This window comes from Nanorana parkeri, unplaced genomic scaffold (genome assembly GCF_000935625.1).
Source record: "Nanorana parkeri isolate BGI_ZX_2015 unplaced genomic scaffold, ASM93562v1 scaffold590, whole genome shotgun sequence".
In the NCBI taxonomy this organism is placed as follows: Eukaryota; Metazoa; Chordata; class Amphibia; order Anura; family Dicroglossidae; genus Nanorana; species Nanorana parkeri.
Window position 1 is genome coordinate 898497 of NW_017306858.1, and position 24262 is coordinate 922758.

Here is a 24262-nt window from a genome sequence, read left to right on the forward strand (position 1 = left end):
GGGGCCAGCAATTTCTTTAAGTACAGATTTAATTGCAAGTAGAATTTAAGAGCCAACTTGACCAAGTCAGGAACTAGCAAACACTTTAGATGCCAGGAGAATATGCTTCCATTGACTAAAAACCTTCCTGGGATCTGAACCAGTTCAACCTGGAGTTCAGAAACCTTGGAGTTCAACTTATATCTCTTTGGAAGTTTTTCTTGGATCTTTGTCTACCATTCCCACTATCTTTCTGTTCAATTCTCCTTTTGTGGCCACATCCAGGGAGGTTGGCTACACTCCCATGGACCTTAAACGTCTTAATAATATTTGCAACTCTAATCACAGGAACATCAAGTGGCTTGGAGATGTGCTCATGGCTTTTACCTTTGACTTGCTGGTCTATAACTTTCTTTCTGATCTCCTCAGACAACTCTCTCTTTTGTGCTTTCACTGGTCCATGTTCAGAGTGGTGCACATGATAACAGCAGAAAGACTGCTTTTCTTCATTTAAATAGGCTGATTAATTACATGATTGAAGATGTGTGATAATATTTACAGAAAGGTTAGTTTGAATTAGCACTATGATCCAATTATTAATGATCTTTTTTTCGGGTTACTAAAATATCTGCCCAGGCCATTTTAGAATGTATTCATAGCATATGCAACAATTTATTCTTTTCTTTCTTTTGCTTTATTCCATGACATACCAAAGACACACAATAAACATGAGTTAATTGCTTTTCATTCCATTACTTAGCAGGAGCAATAAAGCATTGTAAGGGTAGCAATAAATTGGTTCAAAGCTGTAGCACACCATAGACATGTCAACAAAGGGACAAATCAGGTTATGCTCCCAAACAAGAGGCTTATTTGGAGGCATCAACTGCTTGTGCGGTACTGTAGCAAGAAGAGAAACCAGTCATTTATGACTGCAAGTCAGTGACAGCGAGATCAGCTAAGCTCAAAAACAAAAGATGTATTCCATTGTATTTGGTTGTAAACACTTTCATAAGAGTGACAATAGCTGTGGAATCATTCCAGTTGCTGATGGCTTTAGCAGGCTGTTACTTAAAGATAAAGGCACTACCAATGAAGCCTTGGTGACTCAAGTTTAATTATGCCTTGTTTTCTCCTTTCAAATAAGAAAATGAGGCAACTGGAAGATCACAAACCCTATGACCAATGTCATTTAATAGCACTAAAAAAGTAATTGTAAATGGCTGGTCAAAAAAGTGCTAATTTCCTCCAGCAGTGGCAGAGTAACATATTGTGTATGATTTGATCTGTAAAGGAAATAGTTTGGTTGTTCCCAAATTAATGGGAACTGGATTGACAGTTACGTAAAGGGACGTAACTGTCTACTGGCAAAGTCTACGTAGTCTACTGGCATGAAATAAATGCCGAGATTGAGGAAATGGGGCTGATATTCCCACTTTACTTGCAATCGTACTTCTAACCCAAAGAAATCTACAGGCCCCTTACAACTATAGTAGCAAATGGGTTGCATGAGATATTTCTATGTTAGACATTGCAAACAGTATTCTAGTTGTAGATTGCAATAGGAAATGATCTCAGTACCCTGATATCCCCTGTCACTAAGCAATGCAAAGCATTTTTTTTCTAGATACAGAATTGTAGAAGTGGGTTACTAAAGCCTATGATTTTCAGCATACAGTTTGTGGTCCTAACTATCCGCAGATTGTAAGATTGGATTAACTGTTTAAACTGTTGTGCATTTTGCTGCCAAAGTGGAGAAGATCCACACATTGCCATGCTGCAGTACAAGAACACACCTTTTATTGGCATGAATAACAACGCTGTTTATGATCTGGTGACTGAACCACACTCTGCTGATCAGAAGCAACAAGTTGCAATAATAGTTCATACCACCTACCCATGTCAGAAGGAAAAAAAAGGAATAAATGATGCAAGGTAAATACAACAAGACTGCAAGACCATTATTTTATCTACTATGATCCTAATGCAAAAAACTTGAGCTGTCAAGCCATATGACTTCTAACTTACAAGCTACCACATCCCAACAAAATAAACGCATCACTGTTTTCATAGGGAGTCAATGACTATGGCCCAAGACAATAGAAAAGATGCACAAGTGAGCCCCCATGCACCAGAAAGCATGTATGTATCTACAAAAACCAATGAAGTGGCCTCAGGCACCTTCAAATGTTAAATCTGTTGGGATATTGAAGTAATTTTAATGTCCTAATTTATAAACAAGCATTATGCTGTTGTTACTAAATATGCTACAACTTTATCTGCACATTTAGGTAACTTTTTGCAGGGATCTTTTAAAATATGGTAGCTGTATTGAAATCTGTAAACACAAGGTGGCAGTGCAACATGTCAATACTGTTCATTGTTGGCTTAGATTATGGCTTAATGGGAACCTGTGTTTTGTCTATGCAAAGGAAAGTGATAGGCTCTCTTTGATGCCACACTACCCAGCAGCACCTACATACCAATCCCTCCACAACTGCTTCTTTTAACTAGGTAGCGAGAAAAGAAACTCCTGTATAAGCTCCAAATCGCCTTACCTGGAGTTTGCACATGACAGATAACTATCTGTCCACCCACCCCTAGGTGACAAGGCTGAGACTGTCAGCAAGCACAAAAAATATGGCAACTCCACCAATAAATTGTAAACTAGCTTTTTGGGCCTGTTCACACCTCATCCAATGCGTTGTGTAAATAGGCAAGGAGGTCTCAAATGTGTCTCCTACCAAATACCCTCACCCTACTGGATGTCATTAGTATTGTCCAAATATTTACAATCCTAAGAGTCTAAAAATTAAATACCACTCGTGGGTATAATGATTCTAGAGAAATGTGTGGGAATGGTTCACTGTTTTGCAAATAGAAACAAAATGTTCAGACCTCCAGTACCAGTGGTACTCAAACCCACAAAAGTCTCGCCACACATATATAATGCGTTCCCGCTTGGTTACTTGTCCTGAACGTACTGGAACATAGCCTCCGGTGTTCTTGGGCGGGAGGGGGTGTGGTGGTGCCATTCATGTCAATGGCACTACAGACCAGTCTCTCGCCCCCACCCGAATGTGCGATACAGCATTGGCCTTCGTTCCAGTACGGTGCAATCACAAAAAATACTACTGACATGAATGGCACCACCACACCACCTCTCGCCCCAAAACGTAGGAGGCTATGTTAATGCGATCAAGTTCGTTCAGGGCACAGAACTGTGCTGGAACGCACTGGATGAGCTGTGAACGGGCCCTAAAAGTAAGTTGCCCAGCACACTTGCCAACTAGCCTGCAAAGAAAAAAAATATTTACACTGTCTAACAATTTGTGTTAAAAACAGAGGTTTTAGTTGCACAACATTTGCAAAATATGTGGAAGCCACACTACCTTGCAAGGCCCCTCTGTGTAGTGTGGTCCCAATCTTTAAGAGCTTCCATCTTGGAGCATATATAGCAATGGACAAATTAAGAGCAGGTATGCCTGGAGCTAGCCCACCCCTCCTTTAAGGCACAAGGACACAACAGAAGCCCAGAACATCACACTCGCAGCTTAAGCCCTCAGTGTGTCCCCACACCAAATGCAGAAAGCTGGACAAACACTGTGGCAACCACACAAATCAATTTATAACAAGTTTTTTAAGTAAGGTGCATATGGAAGTGTGCTGTAAAATGTTTGTGTCACCAAGCACTTACACATGAAAATGGAGAGTCATATGTCTCTTCATACTGGAAGAACTATGACAGTGGAATGAAGAATAGATGTGCTGCTGAGGTGAGGGGCATTTGAAAAAGCCTGTTTTGCTCTGCATGCCACTTTTGCTGGACAGCTTATGAATATTCGTATGCAAATGCAATATTTTTATATTTGTAAATACACCTCTATAAAGTGAACCTGTCATCAAAAGCTGTAGTAATAGGTGTCTAACTTAAAGAAGGGACTAAAGTTTAAGAAATTCTAACCAAGCGTTTAGGAGATGCCTATGGGAAAAGCACACTGCTAACCCGAAAATCATAACACTAAGCAAGGCAAGAATATTGTTCTTGATTTGGTCTATCATAAAGCATTCCTTTTAGTCAAATAAACAGATAGAATATTTGATTATTTTTTCCAATTGCAGCCAGCAGGTGGTATTCTGGAGGTCTGAGAAAGGCAGTGCTTGGCCCAGCATGATCTGCAACATAAAGCTGGCCATACACTTATAGATTAAATGCAGGTTTTCTATGGTCAGATGGGAAAAGTGCAACAGATTCCTCCATCTACGCTAAGCTGTGTGGATGGAGAAATCTCCTGCTGGGCCAAGCTTCACTACCTTGCTAGTCGGCCCCACTTGTTGTCAAAATACCTGAACAATCTGATTGGATACAGGCATTGTTCAGGTGTTTTGCGAGCCAACAGGACCAACTTTAGTGATTTAAGCATCCCATATTAAATGTTTAACTGTAAAATTAATAATTTATAAAAGTAAAAGAAGTAATGTAAAATATCCAAATAGGAAAAAAAAAAGAAATAAGCATGTACCACATACTGTTATAACTTCCTGTAAGAAAAGAGCATAAGTAGTTTTAAAACTTTGGAGTTATATATGAAAGACGGGCCGCTGGATGAAACTGCATGTTCTGCAAATGCTTTGTCTGAATACCATATTGCTTCACACACCGGGATATCTGCTAATCTCTGCTGATTCATGTATCAAACCAAGTCTCTCTGACTGAAATGACAACAAAGTGTGATCAAAATCATCTGTGACAGGTGACAAGGAAAGAGATCAAATGAAGCAGGTTGTTTTTTTGTTGCTGTCACTTGTAAGGCACAAAACACCGCTCTTTATTGCATTAGTGGCATATTACAGTATCCCAGGTTTGTCTCACTAGATTAATATAAAAATATATTGTTATTCCTTTCTTAATACTCAATTTCTGCCGAAGTCTAAAATATTTTTTCTGCCACAATAAAACTTTTCTCATCTCTTTAAAGAGACTTTCGAATAGAACAAAAAAAGCACAGTTGGTGAGCACTCTGCTTCATCATCTACAAAGAAACATCTTCCCTTTGTTTTTATGGTTTATATGTGCTTGTATGTGCTTTTATATAGCGCAGATGTAGCCCCTGGGCTCCCTGCAAGGTTGCTTTATGTTAACTGTAATGGGGGAAGATTCTTTTTCTTTAACTAAATCAAGTCCTCACTAGATATTCATAGCTTGAAGCGGGCCTGTCAGATGCAATGTACAGATGTTTGGTAAAACTAAGACACAGTCTTATCAGGACAGTGTAAATGTTGGTAGGCAGTGTATCTGGTTCATATCTAATTCCATGTACAGGCAGTCCCCGGGTTACAAACAAGATAGGGACTGTAGGTTTGTTCCTAAGTTGAATTTGTATGTAAGTTGGAACAGGTAAACAATTTTAAGTGTAACGCCAGCCAAAAATGTTTTTTTAAGTTTTGGATAGCATAGGGAAGGGTTAACCCCCTGTAACATTTGTTTTGCTGTGTGTGCCCCTGTTCAGAAGATTTCACCTCACTTTCTGTCCCTGTGACAATTGTATTTTGAAATTTTTGGGTTGTCGTATAAACAAGGATTGGTGATGAAGCTTCAGTGGAGACAACTTTTTCCCATGATAATTCTTACAGGAGTGAATTTCCCTTCCTAGGGGTAGATTTCCTCCAACTTCCTGTTGTCTCAAGGACAGGAAGTGAGATTAAATCTTTCTAATGAGGATACAGACAACAGTAAAAAGCTCACAGTGACCCGGAAGAAGAGGCAGGCACCCCTCGTCTGTACGTCTAACAAAAGCCAACTTCCTGTAATGTACTTACAGATGAGATTTCCCAGCAATTTTTTTCCCAGGATTCAACGCTTTGGCACTTACAGCATATGTGTCAGAACTGGACCAGGAGGTAGATAAACTATTTTTAAGTAAATGCAAAAACAAATGTGTTTAACTGATAAATGTAAGGTGATTTTAAATCTGCAGAGCTGAATGCTGATGTGATTTTTTTAGTAAAATAGGGTAACAGTCCACTTTAAAGCATTTTTAAACCCAAAAGCAAACATTTTACAGATTAGCAGTTCTTAGATGGGGGTGGCTGCATAAGTTTTGTTTTTAGGCTTTTTTCCTGTATTTTTTCACCTAGCGATCTGGCCAATAACTCTGTTATTTTTCAACTTCCTTTAACAGACCAAGCTGGCCAGCAAAAGTAGCAGATAGAGGGTTTGAACAAACCATTTAAAGTGACATTAAAGTCAAAGATATTTTTCCTTCCCCCTAATGTTAATTAAAGGACTAACCTTAAATGATGTCTCTTAATTCGATCTTCCTCTTCTTTCTTGTCGTTTTCATCTGTCCCTCCGGCGCTGCTGCGTGTCTCCGAGCCATCGCTGACTCCTCTGTCCTTGCTGGCACTTCCTGTCCCACGGTGTCTGCATGCGGGTGCACGCGACAATATACTTACCTTGTGTCTCTCCTCGTCTCCCGGCCGAAAATGTGAACTGCGCATGTGCTCGCCCCAAGATGCTTTGCGGCTGCCCGAGAATTTTCACATTTTCGGAAGGGAGCCCGCGGGGAAGACACAGGTAAGTTTAAACTGCTTTTAAAGCATTTTTTTTTTTTTTTACACTTTTTGCATATATCTACTGCTTGCTACAGTAGCAGTAGATATATGCAAAAACACCGGAGGGTTTAATAACCCTTAAACCAGTGGTGGCGAACCTTGGCACTCCAGCTATTTTGGAACTACAAGTCCCATGAGGCATTGCAAGGCTCTGACAGCCACAGACATAACTCCCAGAGGCAGATGCATGTTGAGATTTGTAGTTTTGGCACAGCTGGAGTGCCAAGGTTTGCCACCACTGCCTTAAACACCAACAGGGGTGCTTACAGTGGTCAGCTTTTATTCATTTATATAACACCTTTATCCTAGAAGGGAGAAAAGTTTTTGCTGTAATTGCTTATAAAGTGTTAGCTGTAGTTTGGATTTAATTTGTTAGTCAAGTCCATCTACATCTGCTAGTGAATCTAACACTACCCTCTCCATAGGGTGACAATGCTGCTTTCCAAGGGTGGCTCTGTTGCTCCTCCATAGAGTGGAGCCACCCTAAGACAGGAAGTGTGTTCCTGCCTATATTATTAGGTGAAAAAAAGAAAACAAATGCAGACACCATATTTAAGGATTGGTAAGCTACAAATTATTACAATTTCGTTTTTGAGTTTAGATACCCTTTAAGGTTGCATATGCTCAGTCTGGAGTCAGCTAACAATAGCAGACACTAGGGGGCATGTTACTTTTTCTATCCTTTCACTCCACCCACGCACCATTTAGGCAGTGTAAAAGCAAAGCCATGTGTGATCTACAAATCTACCCAGCTATAGCTCACATGGCTCTGGGCTCCCCATGTGACAGCAATTTGTGAGGCTTAACAAGTGTGAATGGGGCCTTATCACCACCAAGGCTATTGCAAAGCCTCAATAGGGCAAAACTCAATAGGATTCTGAGAAAACAACGTGTTTGTTTCCTCCATATCAGTCATCAGTTCTGATGATATGTAGGTGAGAAACCTAGGTGACGTGTCCACATCATCCTCCAATCCTGCCAGCCTGTACTTCACATATGCACACTGTTTCCAATTCTGCCACTCAGTGCCTCTCAAAATAAATATATTTATATATACAGAGTACTGCGCACTGGGTAAACACCTCCTGATGCGCTTGCTGCATCCCAGTGCCCCTGCATTTAATATGTGAACAGAGGCTGCCAGTGTGCAGGCTGCTGATTGTTATCTACACACTGGCACCCAAAGTACCGGCCACATCCCAGTGCATGGTCAATTTGTACTAAGAGCAGAGGCTGTCAATCTAAGCTCTGGCCCCCAGCTATGGGGGAAGTTGGCCTTCTGTACAGCCCATGGTTTGTTAGGAGGGGATCTGCCTGTATAGGGCCCTGCAGAATTGGTCAGTCCTGCCCTTCTGGAAAATAGTTAACAAAGAACTTGATGAAAGTTAAACAAAAACCGCATCGTACTCAATGTGAGTTTCTTTAAAATATTATGAGTTAAATTGATGGTTGTAAATGCAGAACTACATAAGAGCCTCTTCACATCTTTACGGTGTAATAACAAATGTTGCGTTAAGGCAGTCCATTTATTTTAAATGGGCTGGCAACACACATTAACACGCTAAAAAATTTTAATGCAACACGTGACACGTGCGTTGTGGTGTGCTGCAGGGCAGGTGCATTGTCCAGTACTGTATCAGTGCGTTGGGGTGCCAGTCAGAATTAATGGCATCACAATGCATGCACTGCATTGCACATGTAATGTACAGTAAAATTACATTTACTGCTCATTAATGCAACACAAATTTTCTTAATACTAATCTTTTGTGGGGCCCTATGGATATGTCAGGACTGCATTTTGGTCCCCTATATTTGCTAAGTTGACCACGACTGCCCTAAGGGAAAGTTCACAACTTTTTAGCTTGTCCTGAGTGCTAAAAGCTTGTTCCGAACCTTGACCTTGATGTTACCTCTTGCAGAAAATTGGAAGGGACACTTTTGTTGAAATAACAGCTCCTAGTGCAGGATACTGAATTTAAAAAAAATAAATTACTTGAAAATGTTCCTTATTTGAGTGTTACTCATTTTTACTGTAGTTCAATTTTTTACACTCTTGGCATAACACAAATGAACACCTCCCAATGCTTTATAAGTTGTAATTTTTTTTTTTGTAACCAGCTGGCAGGTTATATTGTGGTTTGTGTCCGCTTAAGCAGTGAGAGACATATTGCCTAATCCTGCAATGGACATTAAAGTAGATATACACCCTAAGAATCGCATTTAACTTTTATATAAATAACTTGTTTTCAGTTTTTCATTATACTTTGTTTTGCTGCAGCCTTTTTGAAGCCACTTCCTGTCTACATGCACCCCGATAATGGCGGCATTGCATTTCCCAAGGCTGTTTGTGTGATGGTGACAATAGTAGACCATGCCTGGGTAACGTGACGAGTCCACCAGGACGTCAGAACCAAAAAGAGATAGAGAGCAAACCGAAATTATACAGAAAAATATTTCAAAAATCCTATGGAGTATAAATATAAAGAACTGCAGACGTAACGCTTACTTCTGTGGTGTTCTTTGCAAGACCCTTAAAAACACTGCTGTCAGCACAGCTGTTCTTCCACCTGAACACGTAGGCCCTTTCAAACAGGTGGCCCAATCACGTTCACCTGTCAGTTTTTCAGGCAGACCTAATCAGATGCCCAATGTATGTCTATGGGCAGCCGGATCTTAACATACGGGTGTCTGTTTACATCTGGTTGCTCCAGACTCTGGCCAGGTCTGGAAAAACAAGTCCGTTTACATCCAATTCCCCATAGACCAGCATAGGGTCCGATCGTTTGAGTTTTCTCCTCCATCACAACATGGAGGGGGAAAAATGGATGGACATGGATGTCACAGCGGTGACACGGATCTCCTCCTGACAGGACAGTGTTAAAGGACCCTTAGAATCCATGTACAATTCGATGTAAGTCGTGTAAAGCGTTTAAGGTGCAGTATGGAAGATGAAAGGGGAACAACTTCTCGGGGGTTCTAGGGACCAATTATTCTCCCCAAAGCTTTTATGACCATGACTTTTATGAGAGATCGCTCAAAGCCCCATGAGAGACATGAGAAAGAATAAAGTTGTATTTATTGACTTCATTAGCTTACTTTATTACCATTTATATTTGCAAATTAGAAAAATCTGCAAAACACTGAGTTATACCAGTATCATAACTTTAGCCATAACAGTAAATGAGACTGTTGTATGGCCCACCCGCCTGCAAGATAGAGTAGCATTTGGCAAACTAATTAGAATAAACAGAAAGCATATACAGTATAGTATAGGTTACATGATCAGGCTACAGCTAAAAAAAACAAAAGCCATCAGTTTACTACAATGTTTGATATTCTGTTATCACAGAATAGTACAGGTAATTGTCTTTAAGAAAAGTAAAGTGCCTGGGGGATCACTATGTTGCCGGGAGCACCTTCATTTTCACTACACCCACAAAGGTGTTCTTTAAAATGTGACCGGCTCAGTCTCTTAATGACTATAAGAACATTGCATTGAAATAGCATACCTCTTTCAAACAGCTGTTTTAAAAAATGAAATAACTGGCAGTATGTACATTCATAGAGCTTCTCCACACTGTTCTCACCACCCTCCCTCCCTCCACATGTCTGACATCCCCTAAATAATGATTATTTTTCCATCAGGCATACCAAGCTGGCAATCATGCTGTGAGCCCCCTGCTGCTTGGAAACGATTTGATGGGTTTGTAGACCTGTATATCCTAAGGGCTCCCGTGGCTTCAATGCTTCACTTTAATGGAGCATAGCACTGCATTATTCTACACCTGTTGTATTAATTTACAATGGAGGACACTTTTTTAGGATAATCATTGCTGCAATAATATAGTTTATAGAATACTTCTCATCATTCATTTAAACAACCTGAAGATAGTTTGGATATAGTACTTGGATGTTTAGAGCTTATTTTTATTCTTATATATATATATACTGTGTACTATATACATTTCTTTTATTGTCAGTTTACATGAGCTTAGCATTATGTAAAAATTAAGTCTATGGCACCTTACTTCAGGAGGTAGGAATGAGGCTGTTGCCTTTTGTATTAAAGAGAACCTACCACTTATTTAGGGTGAAGTGACAGGTTGTATTGTTAGTTGGGTTTCCTTCAATGGTGCCTCGTGCAACATTGTGATCCTGTGTATACTGGTGGTAGTATACTGTTAGTTCAATGATTTTACATGCTGCTTACAATTCCAGGCAACAATTTTGGTGGAAAGCCTAAGTGAAAGGGAATGAGCCTTGGTATTAGGTGGCAGCAGGAGATGTGGCCTCTGTGGTACAGATTTCATTGGTGTATGTGGAGGATGTACTCCCCAGTAGAGTCCCAGAAAAGCTAACTCTAAGAGGAGCTCTAGCTTTTTACAACTAAACTTGAGTGGTGAGAGATAGGGCTGCAACAACTAATCAATTAAATCGCTAATAATCGTATACGAGAACAGTTGGCAACTATTCTCATTATCGATTAGTTGGGGGGGCGAGAGATTGATATTTTTTTTATGCAACCAATTGATTAGGGGAAAAAATTAATCGGGCAACTAATCGATTTTGTAGATCAGTGCAGTGAGAGATCCCCCAGAAGTATCATGGACAGCAGCGTTCCAGGAGCAGAACAGTTACAAACCGGATCAAAACTTCACCCAATGTATTCCAATGGTATTTTGAGCTCTAGTTCACACCGCAGCGTTCAGATCCAGAGCATGTAAAAAAAACTGCAGCACGCCCTATTTTACCTGCTCTGGAACGCATGCAAACGCATCAAAAACGCATGCAAACGCCCTGGAACGCACTGAAAGCCCATTTGAAACTTAAAAAAAATATATTTATTTTTATTTTTTTACATTTGTTTTAAAAAAATAAACGCTGCAAAAACGCGGTACAACACACTGCACTGCGTGTGCAGAAACTCATGCAGATCTGGTCTGCATTTGGTGTGAACAAGCCCTAAGAGAGAGTGTTTATGTTAACTGAGTTTATTATTATGTAGGGTCGCTGACATATCTTCTTACTCTGCTTGGCTCAAATGAAATATGACAGTGGCTTGCCATGGCAAGATTAGCATGAAAAGTACTAAAGAATAAATTATGAGCAGATTGTCTCTTAATAACTTGGATGTAGCCTTGCTTTAGGCAGTAAGGAGACCCTTTCAAAACATAATTACTTCCCCACGATAAATAGCCTGCTCTGTTTGCATTGCTCATTTAGCTTACATGTATACAGTTGTGTACCAGTCAGGATTTGCCAGTAAAGTATTAAAACATATCTGCACATTGTTTAAAAAAAAAAAACTCTCATCATCCTTAATCGGCAACTGTCTTTGGATGATAGAAATTGTAGTTAACAGTAGGGTTGCTAGAGGATGATCTACTTATTTCCTAAGCACTAGGATTTGAATAACCAACATAATCTAATTTCACTGTAGTAGTTCAGTGAAATAGCAATTTAAATTTATATATTTTTTGCCAATTAGACCCCTGAGGTCTTTAATAAAGACTTTGCAGGGAGCTTGCATTATCTAAAGCTAAATTACCTTTTTACATTTAATCTGACACATTCCTCTTAAGGTTGTCTAACAGATGCTGGAACCTTATAACACAGTGTAACAAATGTTTTCATTATGCCGCATGCACAGTGCTTCTCTAATCCTTACACATGAAGTAAAGTCATTGTTATGCTCTATGTGAAAACAGCATACTGGTACTCTGATGGGGCCATAAAATAAACTAGATATCATTGATGGGATATTTTATCGTTTAGATTTGTCATTGGTCAGAGAGTGGTATAGGCATATTTAAAGTCAACATTATATGTTATGGCTCTACCGTTTTATTTGATGACTAAATCGTATGGCTGTATCATTTCCTTAAAGTAGAACTTTACTTTCATTAAACAATATGTGTAATTGCAAGACAAGCCACTTTGTTGAAGATAAATTTACCCTTGCTTCTCAGTGCATAATCAGCTGTGCCTGTGCAATGCTGCCTAAACAAAACTGCAACAAGGCAAATCATACCTTGTCTACAATTACCAAATTGTTGTAGGCCCACATAAGTATATCCCCCCAAAAAAGAAAAAAAGGCAGGTAAGGGGGGTGTTTATTTAATTACCAACTAATTCTTTAATGCTTTAACCTCCTCCTGCCTGTAATCTGTATATTAATATAGGTTTACCCCTGTGAGAACAAAAAGCCAACCTTTTGCAAGGCTGCTAGTGCTTTGTTCTAGCTGTCATTGCTGGGATCCCCACAAATGATCGGGAACCAATGTAATTTTTTAAACTGTTGTAGAAGGATGCATTGCCAATGAACGTCATATTATTATGGTGGTATCATAATATGTAAAATCATAATGGCTCCTACACAATAGCACACAGCAAATCCTGCATTATATATATAAAAAAATTATATGCTTTAGTTCATTAAACAGTATAACAGCCTCTCAGTCAGACATCAACCTTTTTTGACATATCCATGTGCTAGACATGGAGAAAGGCTTACATTGAAACACTTCTGCCGGAGAGGGACGTATTTTGCTTTAATGAGCTTAAAAAATGAATTTTATTTAATATACTGTATATATAAAGATTCCCTATGTGTCCCAGACATTGTAATGCAATAATGCTGGGGGACTGACCTGATAACTATTGGTGTATCAATTATATATAGCATTGCTGCCACTAGATTTAGTAATAATTGCTGCTGCCATAGTATGTAGTATTAATAGTTGTGCTGTGGAGGGATGATATATTATAATGGTGCAGCCGGGGGATGTATTATTGTAATGGTGAAGTGAAGCTGAGGAAAGTAGTACTACAACAGTGTTGGCAGTGGCTATGCTGAATGAATCTACCATAATGTAGGGACAGGCTTAAGACATTTTTTGTTATTACACCCTGCAAAAAGTATTTGTCAACAATCCTTAATTAGTATTAAAGCTAAGTTAGGGTTTTGTTTTCTCAGTAGAATTTTATTATACATTGAGAATAATATTCAAATGAGTTTCATTTTGCCACTAAGGAATTCTGCCTCCAGTAGTGATTTCTCTTCCTCCTTCTTCTATTCCTCTTTATTGCCAAATCCTGCCTTCCCTGATAACATGTCGCCCACCCGGCAGTTCCACATCCGAAACAGCTGCCTGGCATATCGTCCACAATCCTCTCCTGCACATACTGCTCACTTTCATATCCTCCACACTCCTATCCTGCACATACTATTTGCTGTCATACCCTGAACAATATTAAACCTGACATGCTCCTCTCAAATACTATCTGCTCTTGTACCCGCTGCAATTCCCTGCAATCTCCTGAACATGCTACTCATGGTCATAGACTCTGCACTCCTCTCCTGAAAATGCTACCCAAGTTAGAGGCTCTGCACTTCTCTCCTACATGTACTGCTATTGGTCCTACTCTATACACTCCTTTCTTAAATGTACTGCCCACTGTCATACCCTTTGCACTCCTCTCCTGCACATACTGCCTTGTATCATACTTTATACACTCCTCTCCTGCGCATTCTGTCATATATCATAACCTCTGCACTTCTATCCTCCTCATAATGCCTGCTGTCATACCCCTCATGTTCCTCTTGTGCACATACTACTTGCTGAAATATCTTCCACTCTACTCTCCTACACGTAATGTCCATTGTCATACTGTTCAGATTCCTCTCCTGCATATACTGCCTGTTATAGCCTGCAAACGCCTCTCCTGCCCGATATCATACCTTACAAACTCACCTGCTCATTCTGACTGCCACCATACCCTCCACACTCCTCTCCTGCATATAATATCTGCACTCATAACCTCTTCACTCCCGCTCTAAACATTCTACTTACAGCCATAGCCTACGCACTTTTCTTCTGCACATACTGCTTGGTGTTATGCCCTACACCCCCCTCCTGCACATACTGCCTGCTGTAATACTTTTTGCACTCCTAAACACACTGCCCCCATCATACCCTCTACATTTCTTTCTTGCGCTTACTGCCCACTGCTATACCCTACACACTGCTCTCCTGCACATACTGTCTGCCATCATACCCTCTGCATTGCTTTCCTGCAGATACCTCCCAGAGTCATATCCTCCGCACTTCTCTCCTGCACATACTGCCCACTCTTATACCCTCTGCACTCCTCTATTGCACATACTGCTCATCTTCATACCATCCACACCTCTCCTACAAACAATGCCTGCTGCCATACCCTCTGCACTGCTCTACTGCTCATCTTACAAACTAAAAGAGTTCTTTAATGTAATTTCTCCAACCTTGCAAATTCTGGAATGGGAACACAGTTACTATAACGCTGAAATTAATGTTAATAAAGACATTTATCACATTCGGAGATAGGGTTATGTGTAATGGTAGCAGTGGGTGGGGGAAGGGGGGAGGCGGCCAAAAGCCCTGACCTTAAGTTGAACGGACATTTTTAATGGCAGCCCTGCCCATAGACAAAATGTATATTTTTATGTATTAATAGATGTTCAGTTTGCCAGCCTCTCTTCAAGATCATTTTATCACTATATACAGTAGAATTCTATGTCTCCTCTGTGAACTCAAAAACTTATATAACCTTGTCCTGAGAAAAGTATGGGAGCTGCCAAAGCTCTCATCCTCCTGAAAATGCTAATTGCCTGACTGGCTTTAATAGGGGTTAATTGCAGACCCGGAAAAAAGCATGTTGTCAATGAGTGTCAGAGACATTTTGGAATTCCTTCTCTCTGTACATGTTTTGAGTAAGTTTTTGAGTCAGTAAATCAGCACACTCTGATTTTGTTAGCATCCGCATGACAGCCAAGGAACTAGCATTCTCAAGAGCTCAGCAATGGCAACCTACATAATTTATGTCTGGTGTACTTTAACCAGTTGACATCCGCGGTGTTAAACCCCCTTCCCATCCAGGCCATTTTTCAGTATTCAGCGCTGCGGTACTTTGACTGACATTTATTCCGTCATGCAGCGCTGTACTGAAATGAATTTTATACCCTTTTTTGGGGACAGATAGAGCTTTCTTTTGGTGGTATTTATTTACCACTGGGGTTTTTATTTTTTTACTATATTAAGGAAAAATCACCGAAATTTAAAAAAAAAGCACACTTGGTAGTTGTAAACCTGACCACAAGAGGGCCAGATGTTTATAGCAAGGGAAACTGATGTTCTTTTGAGCTAATTTTGTTGCTATATTAAAATAAAAACTATGGGGTCTATTTATCATTGTTTTCACACAAGATTCACCCAACTTTCACTCACACAAATGGAATCTAATGTGAAAATGAGTGAAAAGTTGTGTGAAAACATTGATAAATAGCTACTAATCTTGGCAGTAGGCTTGTGTCTTAAAAAGTATTAATTGAAGCAAGTACTAAAATAAGCATTTATACATTTTAATAAAGGCATTAAATATAATAGATATTCTAAATATTTAGCCTTTCACAAGGCAGTGGCATGGACGTGTGCAATCTGCTTTTCCTTAGACAAATGAGGCAGTGCGAGAGTTGAATCTTTTAGGCAGCGGCCAATTAGGATTAATTTTGATTTCATTAATAGTGGTACTTTCCTGTCTAATTGGTATGAGAAATAACCTGATTGATGTATTCATAATGTATGAGAAGACTGCTGCACAACTTCATTACAAAGGAATGTTTTCAGTCTCTGCTTTGTAAACTCCACACAGCATGCCAATCGTTGTGGGTAAGTGTGGCATTTATTCCCATCAGTATTTGTTGTACATGATTTGGCTCTTCAAAAGGGCAACGGTAATGAGCAAGGGACATGCATAATAAGAACCTGCTACAGACTTTTACGCCCACACTCCATAAATGCAACAAGCATATGGACTGCTTAAATTTGACAGCCCATATAAAGATCACATTGGTTAATCAACCATTTTTTTTATATCCAGCAAGGAATGTGGGTGGCACAGGTTAACGCTATTGTTTTGTAGCCTAGGCAACCGAAAGGAAAAAAAAACAACCAAATGGCAGTTTTGTAATAAAATAACAAGTTATTTCGAACATGATGACCAGAAGTAAAATAATTGAAAAGTAAACCAGTATCAACAGTGTGAGAGCTCACAAAATTGTGCTGATCTACAGCAAAGATGCATGGAATAAGAGCTGCAAGAAATGTATTACAGTATGTTCTCATGTTCTTCTATACTGAAATGTTAGTATGGGTACATTTTGCAATTTCTCGATGATTCTCGGTTTCTAAGATTTTGGGTTTGTGAAAGCTCCCTTGGTGGCCTACTTGGTTAATGAAAGCAAACCTCTGTACTGGTATGCATGATATAATTTGAGTTCCATTTCTTTCTGCAATTTCCATTCCAGAAATCCCTTAATCCATCAATGCCATTCATGGCATTTGGAATCAGCGGCATATCAGCAGGAATCCTGAGTCTGTTACTGCCAGAAACACTTAATAAGCCAATTGCAGAGTGCATTGAAGACCTACAGCCTCATGCATACCAATTGTTAAACAAGGTAAGACATCAACTGATAGAAAGAATGGTGCATTATCACGACGGCTTGACATGTATCTGGTGTCATTTCAGTACTTCTCCTATACAGCCTGCTGTGTCTACATCTCTAACAACACCAGCTCTCTGTTTTAAATTCACAGCTCCAACCTAAATAGTTTTATTGTTTTCGGTGCATTATTCTTGGAATAGATTACTATGCCTGAAGAGAACTTTGTACTTAAATACTTACTTTAAAAGAGAATAAAAGTTCAGATCCACTATTTTCATGTATATTTGGCAAGCTTTGTAATTGGTTTATAATATAGTTGCTTATTTTGGTTATTCTTATGTTGCATTAGCATTTTATAATATATTATAATTGCTAAATATTAAATATATTTAAATGTATAGCTTCCCGTTTATAGAGATTCATGTTTGTCCTAAAATTTTGTTCTTTGAACAAAAGTATAATGAACAGAAGTATAATATTTTTTTTTTGCAAGATGTAAACAATTTTCCATGATCATAATTATAGGCAAAAGTAAATAAGTATACACATCTGTTAAAGTTTACTGGACACTATTCTAAAGAATGAGAATTAAACGGTAACATCACCCTGATCTTAAAAATGACAATATAGGCACCTTCAGACATGTTTAGTAATGGCAATCTACAAACACATACCTATAGATGATTGCTGGCTTTTTATTCTTTGCTTGCCTTACTCTGCTGAGATCTCGCAAGATTTAGTGACATTTCCTAGGAAGACAGTGGTGATGTAGCAGTCCCAGGATGCATCTGTTAGGCCTGGGTTACATCACTAGTGCCTCAGTCAAACAGTGCAAAAACAGTAATTGTAAGTAAAAGCAAAAAATGTTTAAGGAATGTAAGATGATTTCATATGAGCATGCAGAACTGTATGCTGATGTGATTTTTTTCTGGAGGTAAAGTTCTGCTTTCATATACACAGCCTGCTGTCAGTACACTCTTACTGTGTTTTTACAGCTTAGACCGCAGAGCTTGACAATTGTGAAATTTAGATTACGCTCATCTGTTTCCTTTACTGCTAACTCATATCTAGTATAGTACGTGGTATCTAAAAACTGGTAATGATAGTTTTGTTTGGTGTGAGAAAGTGTTCGATTTTTATTGCAATTTGTGTCAGTGTTGTCGGGATTTCCACTCACTTCCTGTCCCAGAGGTGCCATAGGCAGTATGAGAAAATCTGTTTAGTTTGCAATCATTTTTATAATGTTTCCAACAAACAAAGACCAACAAGCAATAACAACAGTGCCATTCACTTTGGCATACAAAAAAAAAAAGCAAATGTTGGGTTCGGTCGCACCTCCAGAGAAGGACTATCGATTAAGACATGCATTTTGCCAATTAATATAGTCAATACCTATAACAACATTACCTTACCTACCTTTTTCATTCAGTACACAAATTACAAAGTGTTACTCCCAACTTCAACAACATTCTAAAATGAATGCGGCCTTCCACTCCAAGGGCCTCCCAAACACAACAAGGAAATCTGTTCAACCACTTCGGGTCCAAATTTTAATGTTGGTTTTTAAATAACTAGTACAGTGTTTCTTAAACTGAGTTAGGACCCGAAATGGATGATGTGATGGTCGCCACATGACTATGTAGTAAACGTAGTCTAGTTGGTCCAAGCACAAAATCAGTGGTGAATGATATGTGCACACTTTATCTGTGTTTCAAATTCTATACTAAAATGTTCTTAGCTGCAGTCTATAAGCAATGTGGTTAAAGCATCACAGAGAGCATGCCATTTCTCTATAATAAAAACAAGACATTTTTCTGCACATGACACCACCACCCCTTTCAAAACCTGTGAAGCATATAAACTAATATGACTGAAAGCACAAGCATGTATAGGGGACTAGAGTGCATGCATGGCAGGAAACAGAGGGAATTAGACAAGGTTGTGAGATAAGGAGATCCCAGTAATAGTTGAAAACTTAAAAAAGGAAATATTAAGAAGAATTTTGCTCTCTCTGCTTTACTATAGCTTACAGAAATGGTGCAAACGCAAATAGCCTGATACAGCCGGTTTCCCTGCAGAAAGAGTTAAAACTGAAAGATTGAGCGCCGACTTAATCTGCTGGTTGGAGTGTTGTGCGCGCTCCATGCTCTTTTTCCTGCCATTCAGCTTGGAGGAAACAACATGCTGCTGCTCCTGCTTTGGAGGAGGGAAAAGTAGAACTCTGATCTCCTACTATAGCCCATCTACAGTGACCTTGATCACCTCCGGCCTTCAGACCTCCATCAGCCACCGGCTGCTTGGGTTTGTGTGTACCTAAGGCCTTGCCCTGTACCCTTTGCTTAGTTGCATATTACTCCGACATGGTTGCAAAATATCGGCATCTAGACACAGAGGGGACAGTTCTGCTCTAATGGGTAACCCCAGCTTAAACTCTCCTAACTGTTCTGGGGAGAAGTATTGTTTAAGGGAACTGATGTCTGCAGTCTGGAGCCCTGTGACACTATGGTTAGATGGTCTACTTCATTGGAGTCCACCTTGGCTCTGTCAGGTGAGATAGAATTTCCTGCCTTGTAGTCAGGAGCCTCTACTGCAGTCACACTTTGTGGACAAATTCACGCAGTTCCTTGCAGATACTCACTGCAGAGGCTTTACGTGTGCTTTTGCTCTTCCCTTGCCACCATCATGACATTAATTTGTGAAACGGTAGCAGAATGGGTCAAATTCTTTAGCTGCTTGCTGTCCAGCCATTGTAATTAACCGGGAGTACTGCTCGCATTTGAGGGCAGGTGGACTTTTTAAATGTGTTTTCATGCTCATGCTCCCCCTGGAGTGGGAAACGTGGAACATTTATTACAGCTGGTGATAGCTGTTATATACAAGCATTTGGACCGCTATAGAGCTTCCCAGTCGCTTGTACAGTGCTGTGGACTGTGGAAGTGTGCTGGATAGCCCCCTATGTGATGGCAATAAACTAAAGTGTTGAAAAAAATGTTTACAAATTAAAGTCACATCTAAAACAAAAAAAAAATAAAAAACACAAAGTCCCTGCAAAGTGGGTATGGTAGTTTTTTTGCAACTTCACAGGGACATGCAATTTTAAGGCTTCACAGGTTTGCTATCTTCTTACCCGTGACCAAATAAATGTAGCAGAATATATTTCATCCATCTGAGAACGGGAGTCCTTCCTATGTCAGGAGAGTTAATCGGGTTCTGGTTGTGGATAGTACTGTGGGTCTCAGTTTTACCCATGGTGAACATCTTGGGTGAGCCACTGGAAATCACTGAAATCATTCTTTCCAACTGGTAGCTTTTGAGCATTGAGGAGAGGTTCACACACCATGGTGCATCTTATACCCTGCATTGCAAATAAAGGACGTCGGAGGAGGGCCCCATGTTACCCATAAGCTGTCTGCAAGCGGAACAAACTAGTGTCCTTCAGCAGATGTCCTTTGAAATGTACAGGGAATGCCCTAATTACTTTGTGGACTTGGCCGATTCCCAGCTTCATGAAGGTATCTCTAGCACGCTTCATTGCTTTGGGTTCAGTCAGGTGAATATTCTTTGCTGTCCTAGTAAGATGCCTGTCCTCTTGTTCTAGAGATGCTGATGCTTTGCTGGATTTGGGGAGTCAGGAGCATACTTACCGTAGTCCTGTGACTTTTTATCAAAAAGCTTACCCCAGAGGTGCCTCGTGCATACTGGTGGCTGTGTCTAGTTCATTTTCAGCTCCATCAGGATTGTAACCTATTGCACTAGTTCTGGTTAAGTTCTAACTTCCTCTCCTGCCTATCTTTGTTCAGATGCTTCCCCTGCAGCTTGCCCCTTCAGTCATGCTGACTTTGTGGGTCTTTCCTGGACTTAGAAGTCAATTGTACACCTATTGCAGGTTGTGGTTCTAGTCAAATTCAGGATTGTCCCTGGTGAGTCATCTTTGGGAGGTAATTATCTGGTTTCCCCAACATCTTGTGGAATGGAATTCTCATTATTGACCCCCAAGGGGTCAAGTGTTTACAGGCTTAGGGTCTTTCTATTAGGCTGGCTGGTCCTGCTCTGCTAGGAGTTTTTTCTAGGTCTCTTTTGTGGTAACTGTTTCTACCAGAGACTTGTTCTCTTTCCTTGTTTACCATATTTGGTTATCAGTTTATTGTCCTACCTCTTGGTGGGCTCCTGTTCTCCAGCTTCTCACTTGGTCTGTGGTTCGGTACTCCCTTCCATGTTCGGTCATTCCTCTTTCGTTGGTGATCATGTTTTTTTAGTTTCTGGCATTAGGTTGCGTCTCCATGTGCTCCCTCTGGACAAGTTCCCCTATCCAGCAGGGGGTTTCAACCTAATCTGGCGTCCATTTCAGCACTGGGACTTTTGGCGGCTCTTGGGCTTCAGGCAGTCTCTAGTACTTTTTCCATTGTATCTGTGAACTTGTTGCTGGTTGCACACCCCTGAGTTAAACTGATTTTGGATGTCCTAACAGTAAATTATTGGTGTCCCTCAATGGACTGCTCACCATAAAATCCTTTTCGTGGAGCCCATTGAGGGACACAGGTGTCTCACCCCTTTCAGTTATTGGTTACGCTCTTGGTACTCCTTGCTACAAACTGAGGCTTGCTAGGTTGAAAAGGGGGTTATCCTGGGCTGGGCTACACATATTTTTGTCATATGTTTGCCAGTGTCCAAATCCTTTTTAAGTGGCAGTATAGCCTGCCAGTATAGGACTTCCTGCGTCTCAATGGATTTTACAAGGGTTTCACAAAATTCCTATTATTCTCCCCACTCTGACAACTAGTTAGACTTTAGTTTTCTAAAAGATGAATTGTGATTACCATGGATTTGTGCACTTTGCACATTGCTCTTGCCTTGTTATAAAAAGTTTCTCTAGTGACTTGTTGTTTATGTTATTAGGGATTACTATGACCAGTCCTGAGTGAGTAATGTCATGAAATGGCAGCTCAAAGCACACTATAATCAGAAAACAGCAGGCTAAACATTCAATGGCTAGGAAGGTGTTAACGTACAGAATATAATATCACATTCAGTAAAATTAGAGTGTTGTGGCTGCCACAGTGCACAGTTTGAACACTTGTAAGAATAGTGATCAGAGGATCAATTTAACGACTGGTTTAACACTGTATTTTTATCAAATGTCAGTGTCCACAAGTAAAGCAAGTCTCATTTTGATCCATCTGGCTTTTTCTAAAAAATACAAAGGAAAAAGCAAAGAAGAACAACTGGTGCACAGGTGCAGCCCATGGCAACCAAAGAAAATGCTAGATGTTGATGCAGAGTAAAAGATTAAGGAAGCGTGTAGTTGGTATTGAGTACCACCAATTTTGATAACTACTCCCCATCAAGTATTATTAAAGCAATTAGATGGTCATTATGAGGCTCCATAATGATCTATGCATCACTATTTTAACCCCTTTTGTGACCAAGTTTAGCAGTTGTGGTATGTGTCAGTTGACATGACTAACCCTAGGACACATTTTTCAGATTGATAACCGGTCAGAGAACTAGAAAAACACATAGTTGCACATAACTATTTATTTGCTGAAAGATTAAGTAATGTACTTATGGCAAGGGCCATTTTACATTTAGACTTGCAAAGTCATATTGGGGTTAACAAGTATTCTTTCTCTTGCCATGTAGGGTTTGCTAGCCAACTCACCAAAGACTAAGACAACTGTTAAGTTTTTTATTAAATGCATGAATAAATAATAAAACATAATCAGAAAGAATCAATCCCGCCAGCAGATTTAAGTAGAAGAAAACAAACAACATTTTAAAGTTATTGTTGTGTTTCCCCATAAGATGAAAGTATCTCCTCTCTGATTTGCCTTTACAAAGGTGTTGAATGAATTTGGGTATGGGGAATTGTTATCAAGATGCTCATTTTCAATGTCTCTATTCTCCCAAAACAATTTAGTGTGTTCTTTAATAATGTAATTTGATATGCTTGATAAGGCAAAGAGAAATAGTCAAGCATGACTAACATAAGTAATGGTAAGAAGAAAAAAACAACAAAAAACAACTTTTTTTTTTTTTTACTTGGTGGCAATGGATATTACCAGGAAATTGCTTTTACTCATTAAATGTGATCCCCAGATATTAACTGTAGCATTAGATGACCAATGTATTTGCTACACAGTCAAGCACTCAACACCCTACTTAAAAGTACATGCTTCTTGCACAGATGTTTCAGACCTTAAAGTCTTCCCTAAATACAGATGACATAACCTGCTATTACCCTTGGGCCTATGGTTAATAGTTGATATCAGGTCTGCCAATCTCCTTTTGCTGCTGCCAGGTCAAGGGATACAAGCAAATATTTAATTCCTATATGAAGCTGCACTCACGATGGCACTAGACCATGACCATTAGTAAGTAATAGGTGCGTGGTTGAAGTAGCATCGGATGGGGCTGCAGCAAAACAAGATCAAGGGGTACAAAATCATGAGCACTCTAGACATGTAATTGCAGCTCACAAATGTATTGTGAAAAACATGAAGACATATAGCAAAGTTTCAGAGACTCGCAGGGTCCCTTTCTCAAGGCAACCAACACTTCACTGATTATTTATTCTGTGTTTTTGGAGGTCATAGTGATATTATGGGGCTCCCCTGATTGGAGTTATATACACTTCCTCTACACATGGTATTTTGTCAATCTATGTTATCTCAAGAGATAGACACTACCTGAAGGCCTAAACTTCAGTATATATGTGCCGCCCCAATGGGGCATAGAAGTTAATGTAGATAGAATTTATATAGTGTGTTTTTCCTATTCACCATTTTCTATGGCCATTCTATATGTTAGTTATATGCTGCCATCTAGTGGCCCTTTGTGATATTGCACCTGTTTTTTTCTATATTACTTTCCTCATGTGATGACACATTTCCTCTGTATGTAAGCCCCACCCTTCCTCTTGTTGGTCAGTATTTCCTGTGTCATGGCCACAGCTAACAGCCACATGTAATCAGGACACATGTACTCTGCATAGTACCGTAGGAAAGGCATCATCTTTTGACCGCATAATACTGAAAACCATCCATCTGCTGTATCCTGTTGTTTGATGTGCAGAATAAAGCAACCTTTGTGGATGAAACGGTATTGGTGAGTTCAGCTATCTGACAATGAATGTCCTCAGTGATTTAATCTACTTATACAGGCCAGGCATAGAGGTCTCACAAG

General features: G+C 39.7%; 1 protein-coding gene across 1 annotated transcript in view; it reads left to right on the forward strand.

The window, feature by feature from the left end:
* LOC108792007 (solute carrier family 22 member 15-like) overlaps nucleotides 1-24262 on the forward strand; it is a 217932-nt gene that overhangs the window by 186357 nt on the left and 7313 nt on the right. The window contains exon 11 of the mRNA XM_018562674.1: nucleotides 16940-17092. Coding sequence (XP_018418176.1) covers nucleotides 16940-17092 — 153 coding nt within the window. The remainder of the gene's footprint in view (nucleotides 1-16939; nucleotides 17093-24262) is intronic.